This window comes from Chroicocephalus ridibundus, chromosome 1, assembly GCF_963924245.1.
Source record: "Chroicocephalus ridibundus chromosome 1, bChrRid1.1, whole genome shotgun sequence".
Lineage (NCBI taxonomy): Eukaryota > Metazoa > Chordata > Aves > Charadriiformes > Laridae > Chroicocephalus > Chroicocephalus ridibundus.
Window position 1 is genome coordinate 83,318,035 of NC_086284.1, and position 18,084 is coordinate 83,336,118.

General features: G+C 41.0%; 1 protein-coding gene across 6 annotated transcripts in view; it reads right to left on the reverse strand.

Annotated features, from left to right (window-relative positions):
• The window catches only part of ARHGAP6 (Rho GTPase activating protein 6), a 343,144-nt gene that overhangs the window by 148,736 nt on the left and 176,324 nt on the right, over positions 1-18,084 (reverse strand). Inside the window, exon 2 of one of the 6 annotated variants that reach the window (XM_063341525.1) lies at positions 16,677-16,745. The exons of the other annotated variants lie outside the window; for them this stretch is intronic. Within the exon in view, the coding sequence (XP_063197595.1) occupies positions 16,677-16,745 (69 nt within the window). The remainder of the gene's footprint in view (positions 1-16,676; positions 16,746-18,084) is intronic. 6 annotated transcript variants of the gene reach the window in all.

Sequence of the window (18,084 nt, forward strand, 5' to 3'; positions counted from 1 at the left end):
TCCGAAATCCAAAATCCTCCATCACTGCATTCTTCAGCAATTCATGGAAGCCAGTTACCAAATGTTTGTAAAATACTCTTCAGATACTTCCCTGAGACCCTAGCTCAGCTATGTTCATACAATAGGAACATACCATACACTCCCCAACCATCTTAAACAATTTTAAGGCAAAGAAGCCAGGAAATGCAGCAAACCTCCAGCTAATTTTTATGGAGTTTTGCATTTCTGCTGCCATTTCTGCTTGCCGTTTCACTCCAGTCCTTCTCATATTATTTAATTAATTTATGTAATGATTTATATAGCACCTATATCCCTAGCTATCAGCCATCCTTCTCGTATAGCCTTAAAAGGACTTGTTTAGGTTTGCAGGGGAGGGGGAGGAGAGGGGGTTCTTTCTGAGTGCACTGTGTCAAGGTTGTTAGAAGCCAGCAGATCCTGGCCTCCCAACCCATTTTTAAACAGCAAATTATGAAAACAGTCCACACGCTACAAGTAGAATCATAAAACTGAATTTAGTGAGAAACAGCAAGAGATAGAATCTGCATTTTGGTGAGAAACAGTATGTGAAGTATTCTATAATTTTCACTTTAAAAGGATGCGAGAATAGCTGTCTCCTTACAAACTTGACATATTCAGCACACACACACAAAAATTTAAACAAGTCCTTTTAAGGCTGCATAGCTTCTGTCTTTAAAAAAAAAAAAAAATAACACAACCCTCACATATTTGCTGGACTTGGTTGCTAGTGCTTCCCAGTGCTCTTCTCTATTCCTCTACAAGAATAAAACCATGCTCTGTCCCCATACACACGGGGACTAAAACACCACCTCATTCCTTACCAGAGGGGAAGGGATGGCCGAGTGACATTTCTTCCACTCCGCAGAAACCTTAAAATAAATAACAAAATAAAAACTTAAAAGTGCCCTCCAAGTGGTAAAAAAGGAAAGTGGAAAAAATGGAATTGGATTAAATCATTGCACTAAAACTACAAGCTATTTTTCTGCCCCAGTGACACTAAAGCTCAATCTTCCTTTTCCTAATGCACTTGACTACCAATCTTTGTTTGCTTAAGTTCTGCATTTCCTGCCTTCATGATATTAATGTACTTTAAAGCCCAGAAGAGCAACTGGTACGTAGGATTTTGTGTCTTATGAAGTGATCTCCCTCATCACAAATACATTCCATTCAATAAAGAAGTCTAGAGATGAATATATCTTATAAGACTTTTTAGGTTTTATGTCCTCTAGCACATTTTGTCTCCATGGATACCCAAGGCTTTATTTTTCATTTATTCAGAGTGGAATATGAGCCTTTCAACAGATATACACAATGCTAATAGTCCTTACACACAGAAACCACCACAAATTCCTCAATCTTTTTAATCTAAAGTAGTCGTTCTATGAAAAACGATACTTCTTGTGGACCCCACAAGTCCTGGTTAGAACAGGTATTTCCTATTCCAGCCAACACTCTTGATGAGAGAACGTGAGATGAGGAAGGTGAGCATCACCTGAGTGAGAGGTTGTTTGAGAAACACCCTGCTTCCGTAGCAGAAGCCTCCTAATTGCTAACCTGAGTTTATTTATGCCTAGTTTGTGACTCATTTGTTGTCATCGCTGTGCTTTAACAGAGAGAATTCTCTTTCTTTTGTGTTTATTCCCTTGACATAGCCATTGAGAATAATCACGCCCTGCTCATCTTCCCTTTCGCTAGGCTAAGCGATGCTCTTCTCCTCCAGTCCTCAAGATGATAGTACCTCTATTCCCTTAAATGCTTTCTTACAATTCCTCCAGACATTAATTCTGCACTGGAAACGTACTCAGATTCCCAGTGAAACTGTACCGGTGCTCTTTGCAATGGTATAAACACTTCCCTTTCTCTACCAAAAACCTAACACCTGATATATTCTACAAGGCTTGTGTATAGCAAAGAAAAAAAAGCCGTCACCCCCCCACACACACTTTTCAGAAATGCAACAACTATCAAAGAGAATCACCAAATTATGGCACAATCTGGCTATGGTAAAATTATGCTTCATTTTTCTCTCATCTTCCATTCATCATTATTCCTTGTCTTTAATGACTTCCTTGTTCTAAAGCCTTTCACACAACTGATGTCCAAACAAACAGCCTATAGGTGCTTGAGTCACATTTTTGCCTCAACAGCAAAGAATATATTTGTTATTCTCCAGTCATATGTGAGCAGCTCAAAATGACTGATGTGTCAAAAATGCTTGAGGTTAGATTTTAAATTTTATGTGTCAGTCCCCTGTGATATTTTGAGATGTCTAATGGAACAGCGAAGGCAAGACTTGCAGGGAGAAGTAATATATTTTACAAGAACAATCAATATAAGTTCAGAGGAAGAAAACATCCACACGACTTTTGACCTTGTGGCATTCTTATGGTCACTTAGGGATGGCTGTCATACAGTTCTCAGTATCCAGGAAGATCAGACACTTAGGTTTTATTCATAAATCAGAGATTCTCTTTTTCAGGCCTTCACTTACACAAATTATCTTGGTTTTAATACAGCACCTCCAATGTAATCATTGCTATTGAGAGTGGGGGTAGAAAATACATCTAGTTTTGAGATCATATCTAGATTATTTTTTAAGGTATACTACACCTTCAATGCACTGTGACTTCATTTCAGTCCTCATTCTTATGTCTGAAGAACCTCTTTTATTTGCATCAGTTTCCTCTGTAAAGAGCTCAGCTTGACTTTTGACAATTTTCACAGAAGCCTTTAACCTCGAAGCCACAGCCTGCATTGCAGGATCTCTGCTTGCCCTTCGTTCTGAAGCAGTTATCCATTTGCATCTCCAATAAGACATTTTATGTGTGGTTCAGACAGTTTGGGGACTTTGTTTAAAAAAATAAAAAATAAAATTTTGTCTCCCCCTCATCTCTTCAGTTAATTTAATTATTTCCACGTAACTTCTGATTGTATTTTGTTCACCTTTCTATTTGAAATTAATTAAATGGTAAGCATTTGTTTGAGGACTGTTTTCTTAGTCAGCTCTTTCACAAGGTCTTTCCTACATACCAAAGCTAAGCCTGAAACAGAGTGATCTCTTCATTCAATGACTATTAGGAGAAGAAATATGTTGACAACTTCATCCAGAAATAGCCTTCCTATCATTATTAATAGCATCTTCTCTAAGAAATAAAAGTTTCCCATAGACACGTATCTCCCAGTAGTATTTCCTTCTCTAGAAACATTAGGGACTTCTAGAGCAAAGATAAACTTGGCCTCTACAGCAGACTCCTAACACCATCCCATCGCACCTCACATCTTAAACCCACCCAGGGAACGTCGAGCAGGACCAGGGGGAGAGCACGGGTCTTTGCTCCACCACACCAACCACGAGGCCTTCCAGGCCACCAATAACTGGAATAACTTTCTCACCATTCCCATGCCTTTCTGGCGCTGCATGAACAGGTTGGGAAGGACAACCAACATTAATTGTTTATTTCATACAGAACTCATCAGAATCCATTTTTAAAGTGCTCCTAGTGACAGAAAAATTGAAAACTTCATAAACTTCGCTAAGCTTTTTTAAACTTCTTAAACCCCTCGTGCCAAAAAATGTGAGAGAATTAGCCAATCTGACCTAACAGAAGATTGTTATCTACATTAGACAGACGTTTACAGATGGACACGTTTGATAACAATTTAATCTTGACTGGGCACTTCAGAAGCACCTCTCACCTTCGTAGTGTAACGGAGGCAGCTTTAAGCAATTTGAGTGCAGTTGTATTTATTAACACTTTGCATGAGTCACTACTTCAAAATGCCTTATGCTGTCCTTAAAATCATATTGGCATGTATTTCCTTCGAACATCTTGCTAAGCGCTACTAAAATTTTACAGCCCTGGGGAAAAAGATGTAGGAGAGAGCTGGCACACTTACACTTTAAACAATGAGGCATACATAGATCTGCTCCTCTTCTTCCCCATTCAGATTCATGACATGCAAAAAAAAAACGCCTTTACTTAATGTAATGTCATCCTTAAAATTTTGCAAGTATAAATTACATTTCCTCCAGAAAATGCAACATATCCCTGGTGAGCACAACGGTGCACTGCTTAGCAAAAGATAATGATTTTAAATCATAAGTGTAGCCATGTAAGAGAGGAATAAAGCCAATATGAATGGAAAACGTATGTAATTTCTATTACAGTTTTATTTTTGTTACAGTTATTATTATTTTTATTACAGTTAGCAACAGATTTTCTTTAAACAGTATGTACTGTTCTGTGTCTTTTTAATCTTATATTTTCTGTTTTCTCAAGTTTGGCAAAACAGAAAGACTAGCACTAGTGAACCAAATGAATTAGGGGGAGGAAGGAGACTGAACTTACTTCTTCTAAGTTGTAATCATCTTTGTCAAATACGTGTATTAGTTCCAGGAAGAAGTGTGATTTTCCCTCTGACAAGGTATGCCTAACTCTGGGAAATGTCAAAGTTGGAAGCTTCCTTCAAATTAAGCTATCCATACAAAAAATTAGTTATTGTCACAGTAGTAGTGGTGCAACCAAAAGAAATCTGTCCACATGAGCAAAAGCTTTCCCCAGAGTAAGGAACATCTGCTTCACTTACTATGGTTCAATGTGGTAGGGAGGCATCTAGGAGCTTCTTCCACACTTGCCACACCAAGTGCCAGGAGCTTTTGGCCCCCTGGGTCATGCCAGGGGTACTGGTGCAAGGATGGGTGGCTGCAGGGGATCACTGCTCGGGCTGCAGGCTGGCTTCCAAACACAACGGCAATGGGGGTCTCCTCAGCTCTACCTTTCTCTCTCTCTCATCAATACTTTGCCCTTTTCCTTCCTTTTTCATCCCCCGTATCTACAGTTTGCTGTCTCCCAACTCCACCTCTCCCTCTTCTGTCCCCAAAACCAGGAGCCATGCAAAACGAACTTCAAGAGAAAGCCCAGCAGAATGAGAAAGACTAGGGATGTGCTCAGCTTCCCTCTTCTCCTCTGCCTGTGGAGGCAGCAGATCCCAGTCTCTGAGGGGAAGCTTCTTCTGAGGAACTACAGCATAAAGCTGATTAGGGCATCTATTTAAAAGATGGGAAATAAAAAAAAAAAAAGCTATGAGTTGAAAAGGTCACCAAGGGCGGTATTCATCTAAATGAAGAACACTGCGATGTTGATGTCAACTGTTAAGCTCAGGCTCCATTTATAGTTGGGGTGGGGGAGGGATCGGGACAGAGGACATTTTCTCTTTGACTTCAGGCCACGATACGAGCTGCTGTCACGCTGCTCTCCCTGGCAGCCGCTCGTTTCCACTGCGCATGAAGTCCACCCACCTGAAGAAAGCAACAAGTGCAAAAGAGAGTTTCTAGGTAGAGGCAGAGAATAAAGATGTGCATCACAGCAAAGAGCCAGCTCCCCTTCCCCAGCCAAAACAAAATGAATAGGGGAAAAACTTGGATAAATACCAGGATAGCAAAAGTGCAATTTAAGCTAAAAGCTCACGTTGCCCCTAGAATAAATTTAGGCCAATATGAAAAGATGACTATCGGTCACAGAGCTCTGGAAGAGCCCTTCAGCCGAAGGAACGAACTGAAGAAAAACTATCTGTGAGGCAGAGAGCCTGTCGTGTTTATGTAAGGGATTACACACGGCTCGGTGCAAGAGAAAGGGGCAGGGACCCCCCGCCCAGGAGGTTCCCCGTGTCTTACATTCCTAGATATTGGCCAAGGGGAATTTTTGCTAAACTTTCCAAATATTTTCCTTCCAAAGAAGTCACTTTCAAGCTTCAAGCATGTATGAAGAATTACAGGCTCAAAGACTGATTTTCTTATTAAAAGCTCCATCAAAACAGAATGAATATGCTTCTTTGAAACTTTTGGGAAAAGGATCAATCCCCTAATTTGCCAAACATGTGAGTAATAATTGCACTAGCTTGTTTCCAGAGCACTTTTTCTGTTTGCTATTGCCATTCTTTCTGAAGAAGAAATAGATTCTCGGGGGAACAATAATTAATAGGCTCAGTCAAAAGATCATTTCCTCTGGTCCCTCTGCAGCGCTAAATCGCATCAGTCTTCAGGAAATAGAGTAAAGTGCGAGTGCTAAAAACAATCTAAGCCTACCACAAATGAGAGGAAAATGTGTACCGAAGCAATGGGAGGCATGTGGATCTTTAAAGAAACTCAAGAAAAGCTATTCTTTCTTTTTCTTTTCTTTTTTCCATTGCACAATTTTCCTTGGTGCTCAAGTTACACCTATATAGATTTACTAATACTAGAAGTACACGTTTCAGAGGTCATTTAGGAAGTAATTTAAATACATTTAAGAGGGTATAAATCCATGGGAAGTGTAAGTGAGCCAGGAAACTAGCAAACACTCCTGACACAAATATAAAAAAACAGGACTAAGAGGTGGCCTGTAGGATCGTTGCAGACTCTCCCCCAGAACAATGTCAAATGTCAGGCACAGTTTTGATCCTGAAGTAGGGAAGAGGTGCACAAGCATCAAAAGAAGGCAACAGAAAGCAAGCTGTCAAAACTATTATGCAACCTGAAAAACTTCTGGATAAATTGTTTTTATGCATCAGATCCAGCATACGTGCTGTAGAAGAGGCACCCTTCTGCAAGCACAGCTGTGAGTAAAAGTCAACTTCATCAATGTTATTACTGTAAGTTCACCTATGCTTTACCAATACATTTGTCTTGGCCCTTGAATTCTTCCCCAAGTTCTCCCACAATTCTTCCCCCAATTCATTCACAGAACTAATGCAATTACTTCTGCTGCTCTCAAAACTGCAACTTTCTTTTTTTTCTTCCTTCTTTTTATTTGAAATTATTTTTGTGGAAAGACAAAAGCTACCACTGACAAGAAAGGGGTTTTTAAGGAGGAGGATTTTTGAGAAATAATTGTCCAAAACTCACAGGTGAGGTCTCAATAACACCAACACTGAAAATAGCACAACGGTCCATACTCACAATTAGGTATTACGCCAGCAAATCTAACCTTGCACCAGAACATGGCACACTGCTCTCTTTTTTACAAGATACAAGAAATGCCCATACTCATAGAGAAAACATTTCAAAATGGATAACTGAACTCGGTCTTGGCAAGGTCACTTAAGCATCTTCTAGCATGAGAGAAACAGTTTTTCTGTTACACTCTGAAAAGGCCAACCAGCAAGCCTTGCTCTCTTCCACTCTCGCGTGGTGGTGATGCCAATGACGTGTGTTAAAGACCAATCGTAATGTGGTGACTGAGTAATCTTGTGGATAACCTCAACTGAAATACTTCCAGCAGAGAAGAAATAAAAGGACAGTCTATACAAACATAGCATTAAAATGCATATAAACATGTAACTAATACCTTGTAATATATATACACAAGGGAAAGATACAAAGCAGACATGTTTCTGTACAAGGGTCTCTCTTTTCCTAGAGAAACGTCTTCTTTTGAGCATTGCTCCTTGCTGACATGGTGGGAAGGTAGGTCTGTGTCCTGGCTTGGCCTTCACTTACATGGGTGTGTCAGCAGGGTTGTTTATAAGCCAGAAAGATTTATATGAACGTATAACTCAACCTCCAAGTCTTGCTCTTCAGTGATGTTGAGCAAAGCTGGAGCTGAAGTCTTTGAGAGCTAACAACCTCCAGGACGAATGAAAACCAAGCCACTGGTAATTAGTTGAAAAGGCTCAGGATTCACCAAAGACAAGAGGATGGGGGTTTTTTTCAGCCCTTTTTTGAGTGTCAGCACAGTTTCTATACAAGGAACTCTTTTCAAGTGTTACACTCACACTAGCTGAAGAGGCGGTGGTCTTGCAGCAAGGCTGCTACCGGCAGGATGGAGCTCAGGAAGACACCCAGCTACACCATCATCTAGAGCGCTCACCCAAACACTGTGTTACTTCCCTCATTTGAAACAAATGAGAACCCTCCTGTAGCTCAGAGCAAGTCAAGGCAGCCAGGGCAGGAACAGTCCTGACCTTCAGGCTTCACTAGATTTGCTTATTTATAACCATCATCGAGGCTGAAAGCACCCCTCATAGTGCTGGTGCCACCTGAACAGCATGCAGCACAACACGGACACAAAGGACAATCCCAAATGCAAAGAAACCTCATCATAAGACATAATTATAATGGGTGACAGGAAATACACAGCCATTTGGTTTTGCCACTTCTGCTTCAAGCAGAGAAGCCCTGAGGAGATTCAAAGAAAGCTCACGTAAAAGCAACTCATTTGCCTGGAGGACCAATGCAATCAAAAATGCCTGTTTCTTTAGCTGCTTATTTGGAGCCAGATTGAGAAAGTGCACTTAAATATCTGTCTAAATACCTAAATATGCACTGTGATGAGTCAGAGTATTTATTGTTGCCTTGCTCCAGTCGCCGTGCTTAAGTTGCATTCAGGCTTGCTTTAAAATGGATACACAAAGATAGCTAAAGGCCAGTTCAAGCGGAATTAAAGAATATTAATAGCGAGACACATTAATTCCTCATGGTAACTCCGTTAACTGCAGGTACTTATCCCAGAATAAATGTGAACTCCACTTTTCCCCCTTGCTTTTGCATCCTTAATAGATAAATATCAATTCTACCAAGTTAACAGAAAACTGAATAGTATTACCACTGGGGGGGGTGGGGGGGTGGGGGGGAGTTTCATGCCAGAAAACAAGATGAATCACCAAGAACATAACAAGGTTATTTGCGAAAACCAAGGACATACGTACACACTCCTAACACTATTACCTCTGAATGCACATTAAACACTTTACAGAGCAAGCTACGTACAAGCACTGCTCCTATCAGTTTATAAATTTGATTTTATTAAAAACTACGGAACTGACATGCTCAAAAAAAAAAAAAAGACGGAGCAACACAGAGGTTACCCTAAGGATCTGGCATGGTTGCTTAAACAGGGGTACGCTCTGTTTTGGATTTGTAGTTAACTGAAATAGCTCTAAGATGACAAGATACGTTTCAGATCAACACTTTGCTTTCAAATGTTCAACTCCACCTGTGTGCTGATTGCCAGAGAGAAAATAAATGTTTGTCATTGGCCTTTTAAAGCAAGAAACGCATATTTTTAATGCTAGTCTCTCTAGTACAGAATACACCAATGTATCGGTTCATACAAAAACAACTCCAAAGTTTTGCAGTACGCATTGTCAACGATTTTTAAAGGAAATTTATAGGACTTGCTGTTTTAATGAACCAAGAACAGAAATAGGATTCAAACTTCTTCTGATCAAAGGAGAATTACAGAATTCCTGAGAACTAAAAATACTGATAAAAGGTGTTTGACAAAATCCCATGTTTTCAACCGTAATAATTATATAGGACATAACAGTATACAAGGCACGCTAGGGAAGGAAAATGACCTGATTAGTCCACAACTTGACTTTTCATTATAAGATGCAAGTTACTGGCTGACTACTTGCAAAAAAAAAAAAATTACCAAAGAAAAACCCAGATTCAGAAATCCCCTGAGCTTCACAGAATCTAAAACAAACCTCAGAGGTACAAGTTAACCATAATTTCTCACAGATGATTCAGATGCCTGCGTGGAAGAAAGAGGTACTACATAAGATTTTTTTTTTTGCTGGGGGGCTACACACGTGGAATGATGCAGCAGAAAAGAAGCCACGTATAAATGGAAATGGAGAAAGGAAATGGGAAAAAAACTTATTTCAAACAAAGACCACATAGGCAATTCTGAAAACACTGAAACCATCCTCACCCTTTTCAAGCAGGCATGCAAATGCTGGGATTTTCAGAAGCAACGACTGAAATCTGCCTTCAGTGGAGATGAAGTTTTTTTCACTCCAGACCTCAGTGTGAGCAGAACTGCAGCATTTCAGAAAACTTCAGAGAAAGCCTTTGTAATACATACGGTAAACAAAACATTCATCTGTATAAAATGAAACTTTGACTTAGCCTAGCCTTTAAGAGAGGAACAGTGTTCCATAAGAGATCAAATATACAAGTGTCTCAAACACAAGACTAACACACGCAATGCGATGAAGGGTTCAAACCAAAGCCCCACCTCGCAAAATGACACCAGCAAAGTTAAATGTAATGTAATTAACAAAGGAGAACAGCACGAAGATCTCCACTCCAACAAACCTATATCGGAGAATGTGTGTTAGCAAAATAAATATGAACATGCACACACACAACCTGGGAGAAGTGGAAAACCCTTCTAATTCCTGACTTATAGTGAAAGGGATGTTGTAATTTGCAAAACCTCACACACTGAAGTAAAAAGTTATCGATGGCCAATTGCATTATATTCATTTTAACACCAAAGATGCAGTAAAGACTAGAAAACCAATTAAAAAGTGACAATATTCCACCAGAAACACTACAGGATCAGTTGGCCTGATAATGTGCTCTGCACAGAGTTTTTATGACAGTGTTGTGGATGATCCACAGAGCATCTGTATTTCACAATGGTTCATTTTCTCACTTTTTTGCAAGAGATAGAATTTAAGAGAACTTCTAAAAAAGCAATAAACAAAAAACCATCCTCAGGAACATGTTAGTAAAGGAAAGGAATTCAATGATGTTTCTCCACTGGGAATTCCTTTTTCAGGCATGAATTCTACATACAGGGCAAGTGATTTAAACAACTGGTACAAAATAAGCCAAAAGTAAGAGATAAGTAAACTCTGCTTAATGTTACATGCAAGTTAAGGTAACAGGTACCATATTTATAGTCATAGATAATAACTGAAAAGGCTTCCTAGCAGTAATATTTCTTGCCAAACACTTTGGGGTTATGCTCAAGAGACAGAAAAAAGAAAAAAAAAAAAAACAAAAAACCACAAAACAAAAACCAGCAGTTTGCTACTCATCAGATGTGTGCTCTGTGCATTTCAACTACTCTCTATTTAGTCTAGGGACAGAAATACTGCCCTTCATCTTTTTCAGCCCTGCAGAGAGAAATAGGAGTTGCAACAGCATTAAAAGAATTTTGCTGCACCGTAACAATTACTGGGTATTTTGGATTGGTAGCACCGCGTGAGAAAGAAAAAAAAGAAACAGCCCGAGGCTTCAGCTGGCTAAATGTACAGGACTGGCTCCTAGCAAAAGCATCTTTTCAAATTCAGCCGTGCACACCTAGAAGTCATTGAAAGACAGTAAACTTGAGAATCCCAAGTTTCATTTTGTTCCCCCATCACTTCACAGAAGAAGCCTGAATGCCACTGTAACATATTTAAAGGCACAAAAATACGTCTTGCTTACCTGGGTTTGAGAAGGCCTGCACCAAAGCAAATACAGAAGTAGATTACTTGAAATGGATGATGAAAATGCATAAATGAAAAGCGATACAAAATGGGGTGACACACACGCTATGGGAAAACTCAAAGTCACACCACTGCAGGAAGGGCCACAATCTTGACTCCTGTTCAGTCTAATTTACAGTCTAGTAGGCACACCATGACAACTGTAATTTATAGCCCAAAATGCTGTTCCAGCACTGAAAGATTTAAATACTCTCTAGCCGTTACGTACCCTTTCCAGAAGTAAAATATATGATTCCGTTCAGCATCACTGACAACAAACAAATTCTCCAAACTCATGCAGAAAGACTCAATAAATGGAGACTCCCAGATTTCTCATATCAAGGAATGCTTTCAAAGACTACAGCGCTATCAAATAATTAAAGATTTGCAAGGACCACTTCCGATGCCATGAATCGACTGTACTGGGACAACTGTTCTCCATCAGAGAACTCACAGCAGGGAGAATTTGCCCCAGAACAATCATTAGCCAGAAGGCAAATCATCGGCTGATCAGCAACCAGAAAGGACAAGAGCATCTCTTCTGTAAATAAATGCAAGGAACTCACAGTCTCCTTGTTAAATTTAGTAACAAAATTATTTGACAGACTAATGTACAATTACAGAGAAGGACTGCAGTGTCTGCTCTTTTTTACCCCTTTTCTCCTCTGTGATTCTGACAGAGATTAACTCCGCCCTGTTACAACACTGTTATTATCTTAAATTTCCATAAATATAGAATTCGACATTGCTTCACACGGGCTGTGCAGTCGTGCATGGAAAATCCTGACTAAAATGCAGATGCATTCTGGAAGAGGACAGGTAAGGGGGCAGTAAAGTTTTCAACTTTGCATTTAATTAGTCTGTTTTCCTGTGGCCTTAGACTGAATTTCAGATTTACATCAATCTAAATCAGACCTCTTGAATACATTTCAGGACAAGGACATTAAAAAAAAAAAAAAAGCCATAAATATTTATAAAGGAATTTGTACAGATGCTCCTCATTACCTCTGAAAATGAAGCCCATCACTAACAACTTAATTTCTTCCAGCCAGAACACCCAATGCGGGCTCACCCAGCTGCATGAAACCAAAGCAGCCCGGAACCAGCCACCTGCCACAACGATGCACCGGCAAAAATCCTTGCCCAAAAGAAAAAAATTATGTGCCCTGAAGCTCATCAAACTGAGCAGGAGGAGTTCACTTTCTGCTGAAGAAGAGGGACTGTGAACCTTCTCAGGAAAACCCAGTGGCTTTAAATCCAAAACTGCCGGGACGTGCCAAGAACAGGATTGACTCGTGTGACATCGCATGGGAGTAGGTGAAATCTTTTGCCATTTGCTTCTCGATAATTTAAGGCTTCTGTACATCACCCGCAAGTGGAAGCGAGGGATGCAACGCTCAGCTCTTCCATGGTGCTGCACCCCCGCTAGCAGCAGTCTCCGGTGTTCCTCCAACAGCAGCCCCAGACACAGAGCACCACGGCAATCCTGCTCTGAGGTTACAAGGACACGGGTCAGCAGCTCCCTACTAAAAAGGGTCATCTCCTAACTGCTGAGCGGAACAGAAGCGTTAAGATGAGCTGCTTGTCCACCAAATGATGCTGAGAGCTATGCAGGTGTACGTCAGACAGATCTCCAGTGAAAATATGTCATCAAGATACGTACATCTTCTCAAGACCCGAACGTCTCGCATCCCTCACTAGAAGAATAGCTCCTGAGGTTCATGTTTCCTTCTCATGGGTTGAAACAAACCCCCCCTGGTCGTTGCTCCTACCCCTAACCTTTGCAAGACGCTGCAGACAGCACAAGAAGTAGATTCAGCGGCTGCAACTCTGAAAGACATCCACCCTCCAGTAAAAAGCCAAGTCGTGTTCTTTCTTTCCTACCACCTGTTTCTACCATTTGTCCAGATGTGCTCAGATGCTGGAAAGGGCTATGAACCCGAGTGCGAAAGCACCCACGTGAAAAGAAACAGAAACAGGCATCTGGGAGAGGAAGCCACCAGCTCATCAGGGGGTTCCCCAGTTACTCATAGAGAGCTCTGCTTGCAAACAAAATCTCCAACGTTCTGCCACAAGTTCCTCAGTACCATACCATGCACTAAAATAAATCAATCACTCGCTTTTATTTAAGGTAACTTGCAGAGAACCGGGGAATATTTCCAACATTCGACATGTGCAGCTACAAAGCTGACAGTAAAGGGGTACATAATCACAGTATGCAAATATTAATGACAGCCTGCAATGATATAGGACACGGACAATTTACCACAGAGGAAAAAAGGAAACATTTAAGGCCACAGTACCAATTAAAGGATGTTTTGCCCAGAGGGTCGCTGGAATGTGAGACAATTTGCCAAGGGAAACAGAGGGTGTGGCCTCTGCACAAAGCTGGACTCAACATCTGCTTCAAGAGACGGGACGTATTTCGGCAAGAACAGGACTGGGCTGCAAGTACCAAAGGTTTTCTTCCTACACAGTTTGTTTGTGGGTTCGGTGTTCGTTTTGGTTTAGTTTTCACACAGATAGCACTATATACTATGCTCATTCAAGAAACCACCTGGAAAGTATAAGTTTTTAAGCAAGCTTAAAATCCATCTCTCCAACGATTATCTTCAGATTCTTTTCCACAGCTTGTGTTTAAACAACAAAGTGCTTTGCAAGCCCCAGGATATTTATTAATAGGACCAGACTGGAAAAAATACAGTAATCTACTCAAATGAGAATTTCAGCCTGCAAGGATACTGAATCCATATGCCAAGTCACGTATAGATGAGCTTAACAGGAACTTTTACAAACTGACGGGCAGAAGGAGAAAATAATCAACATTAAACACGACCTAATTTAAGTCTCCAAATCAAATCTGACAACCCAGACAATGCAATCAACTTTATGAATACATAAACCTTTGCAAATATTATACCCCGATCAACATTGAAAGAAAATAACTGTGAGTTTCAGGAGATACAGACCCTCAGGCCAACGTTTGGGTGCTACACACCAGGTATCTACAGACATACTTAGCCATTCAAGATGCTTGATTTCAAAAAACTTGATCATCTACAGTAAACAAAACCAGTGAAGACTGGCTCTAATCTAGTGGAATTACACAGCGTAATAGCAGTAGTAAAATCATGGGATTATCTACTTTCCTGGCAGTGTAGCAGAGGTGATGGATAATCAGATTCAAATAAAGTAATGCACAAAAATATAAGATGTTATTTAAAAGTAAACAATCTGATTCTGTGATGAAATATCAAACAGCTTTTTAGTCTGGAAAAAAGACAACTGAGCGGGAACCTTATCAACACTTATAAATACTTAAAGGGTGGGTGTCAGGAGGACGGGGCCAGGCTCTTTTCAGTGGTGCCTGGGGACAGGACAAGAGGTAATGGGCACAAACTTGAGCATGGGAAGTTCCACCTAAACATGAGGAGGAACTTCTTTACTTTGAGGGTGGCAGAGCACTGGCACAGGCTGCCCAGACAGGGGGTGGAGTCTCTGTCTCTGGAGACATTCCAAACCCGCCTGGACGCGTTCCTGTGCAACCTGCTGTAGGTGACCCTGCTCTGGCAGGGGGGTTGGACTAGATGATCTCCAGAAGTCCCTGCCAACCCCTACCAGTCTGTGATTGTGTGATGGTCTCCAAAGACTCATTCACCTGCTTCAAAAATGTAAAGCATCCAAGTATGAAATAACAGCAGGTTATTTCAGAAATATCTTACAGGTAGTTATGATCAGCACTGACTCTTCCTGCGTACCTGAGGGCACCGAAGCCTGACCAAACCCAAGCTTTACTTACTTTGCCTTTAGCAACTGAACACCACTGCCGTCTGCTTCAGTACCATTGTAATATTCAATTCCCCATTAGCAATTCCTAACACTTTTTGATTTAGTAGACTATGTATTTCGGAAATCCTTTTAACTGTGCACCGACGATAACACTTAGATAGTAATCATTAGAACGAAAAACATTACTTATTTTTCTTTTTGAGTCAGCTGTGCCCAATGAGACTCAGGCATCTCCCAAGCATTAAGATTTGACACCCCTTTAGAGAAACCGAACATGAAGCACGTGGATTCGTCAGCCAAGGCTTGCTACAGAAAGGCTGTCAGATTCTTTTTGTAAGCAATACAATGCACGCACACCTCCTTTATTCCCTAGACAAGAAAAAGCCATTTCACTGCACGGAGTGAAATGGCTTTCGATATTCTCAAATATAGAAAGGCAGCAATTGTGTGAAATTTGAACTCTGAGTACAGATTTTCCAAGCCACTGAGAGTTCAGCTGGATTTTTGCTGCAGGTACAGGTATTCCATTAGAACAAGAGCAGCAAACAGCCCTTGCACGGGTGTGCTACTCGGTGAGTGACAGAGATACTTAGACAAATGAAAGAAGTTAGGAAGCGTTCAAAAGACCCTGTAAGCACGTCATGTAAAACACTTTTTCTTAGGTGTTATTTATTTAGCATGTAAATGCCAAAGAAAAATTAAGCTTTGAAGAGCTGTGGCCAGCAAAAATGCTATTTTGATGTAAACATAAACAAGCATCACAAGGAAGAAACCTCCTTCTTCGCAGTACCATGCAAAGACACTTGGGTATAAAAGGTAACTGATTAGCAACTGAAGATAAATGAAAGCAGAACCAACTATCTAAATATATCTGTGACCTCAATCATCCTCCATTTACGCCACTTCGCTCTTCAGGCTGAAAGAAATGTAAAAATCCACCTCCAAATTTCAAAAAGGATCTGGGAAACAGAACCAAAACACAAACCACCAGCCTTCAAGGGGAGTGCTGACCACACAGAGGCCAAGGTTTTTACTTAAAGGCCGTTCTGTATCACACCACCTCCATGTCTGAATATCTCCTAAAGGTTGGCATGTTTTTCCACTGGACAGTTCTTTTAATAAGAGAAGCATTTCTGCAGAAAAAATAAATAATAGAAAAGGACCAGATGAGCACCCTGCTCAAAAAAAATCACCAAGACAGGACATGACAGAGACCAAAATCCTCAGTTCTCATCTTGAACTTCATCTACATGGCTAACCTTCCTGCCAGGCACAGGTTGCTGATTTTGGCCACGTGTGACCTCACTGCTCAGGCAAGACTTCCTCAGCACTGTGAGCACAAAACCTCATCCATCCAGCAGCTTTACGAAGGACTATTGCTGGTTGATTAAATCCCCTCTTGGAGAAGCGCAATCAGCATACATTGTACGGGGGAAGCATTTCGCCACATCACAGCTGAACGATCGTGTGCTTCTCTGAATAAACACCCTGAACCTCCGCTCCCGTGAAGTTTTATTAAACAGCATCCTTGTAAGTGCTACTGCAAGAACTGTAACTGCGCTGCAGTGAGGTAGGTTGTACTATGTAAAGACAGGCAGAGAAATCGAATGAAAGGGAAGCTTTACCTCCTGCTGTCTATGCACAGGGTGGCCACTTTCTCCATACTTTAGGTCACGTCTATTCCTGGCCAGTATCTGCGGGCAGATTAATAAGACGCCATCAAGCATGGCTCTGCACCTGACCTAGCGAGCCCTGCCAAACTCAGCGTGCATCTGCCCCCATCTTTTCTCCTGTACACGAGAGAAAGGACATTAATACTCATGCGTGTGTGGAGAGCCCCAGGAATACATTAAGAGTTCAAGCACTGTAAAAAATATGACCTGATCTGAATTGAAATCTACTTCCTGCAACTACTTAAAAGCCTGTGACACACACAAGAGCTCTTCGCTTCCTCTCTTCCCCTCATCCCGGCTCTTCGGCGTTAACTCACGGCCGCTTTGCACAGCGGATAAAAGCCGTCTGGATTCACTTCAGATTCCATCAATCCCAATCAAAGCTTGGCCTTGGTGTTCACTATTGAGCGACAAATAGTGCTCGTTTCCTATATTTATATATGCTCTTTAGAGATTAGCAATAGAAGCACTTTCAAATGTTGCAAAAGTGTAAGCATGTATCATTGCCAGCACTGGGAATTTCAGCCGAATGAAGGACTGGGCTCAATAGCGATCGGAAATCATATTCCTTCAGCAAAACGTCCAACACACATGAGGTCAGCGTACGTCTCTGATGAATAAAATCTGAGAGTCGGATGCCAGAAATTTGACATTTAACCATTCCCCTACTGCTAACTGCCTCTTCTGTAGCTTGTTATCTGATCAAGTTGGAAGCATTCTTCACAACTGCCTAATTAGAAAACACCACCTACAGAGTGATTTAATTCTTTTGAACTAGTTAGCCCTGCCTTTGAGTACTTCAAATATGAGAAAATACGCAGCTGCCTCCTATGGAGCAGAGACGTTTAAATTACAGAGCCTGGTGGGCAAGAACTTACGCTCATGTTGAGCACTGCCTGAATCCCACCACCTGTCCTCACCTCGCCAAACCTGACTGAAAAAGTACATTACAGTTGATCTGGATATGCATCGACCTGGTCTGCTCCTGTGCTACTTTTCTTGCTGGTGAGCCCGTTGGGAAGAGAGAGAAACCAGACAAACGGTCTAGGTGAAGGCAGCACGCTTATTACTCCTGTAAGATAAGTCACTTGTAGGCTTTACTACAATTACTATAATAAATGCGGTCCATTTGCGGCACATAATTTTGTTGTTAAAAATCTGCGAGAGGCTGAAGGCTTGAGTCATCAGGCAACGTGTCTTAAAATCAGAAAGGTGAGCAACTGTCTTTAGAAGTGGATTCTTGCAAAATGCAAGTAAGCCCACAGGAGGATGTCAGTGCTTGGATCCTCCTCAAGAAGAGATTTTTACAGTTTTAACAGTGTCACAACCAATCTCACTATTCCGCTTTGAATTATTCTGT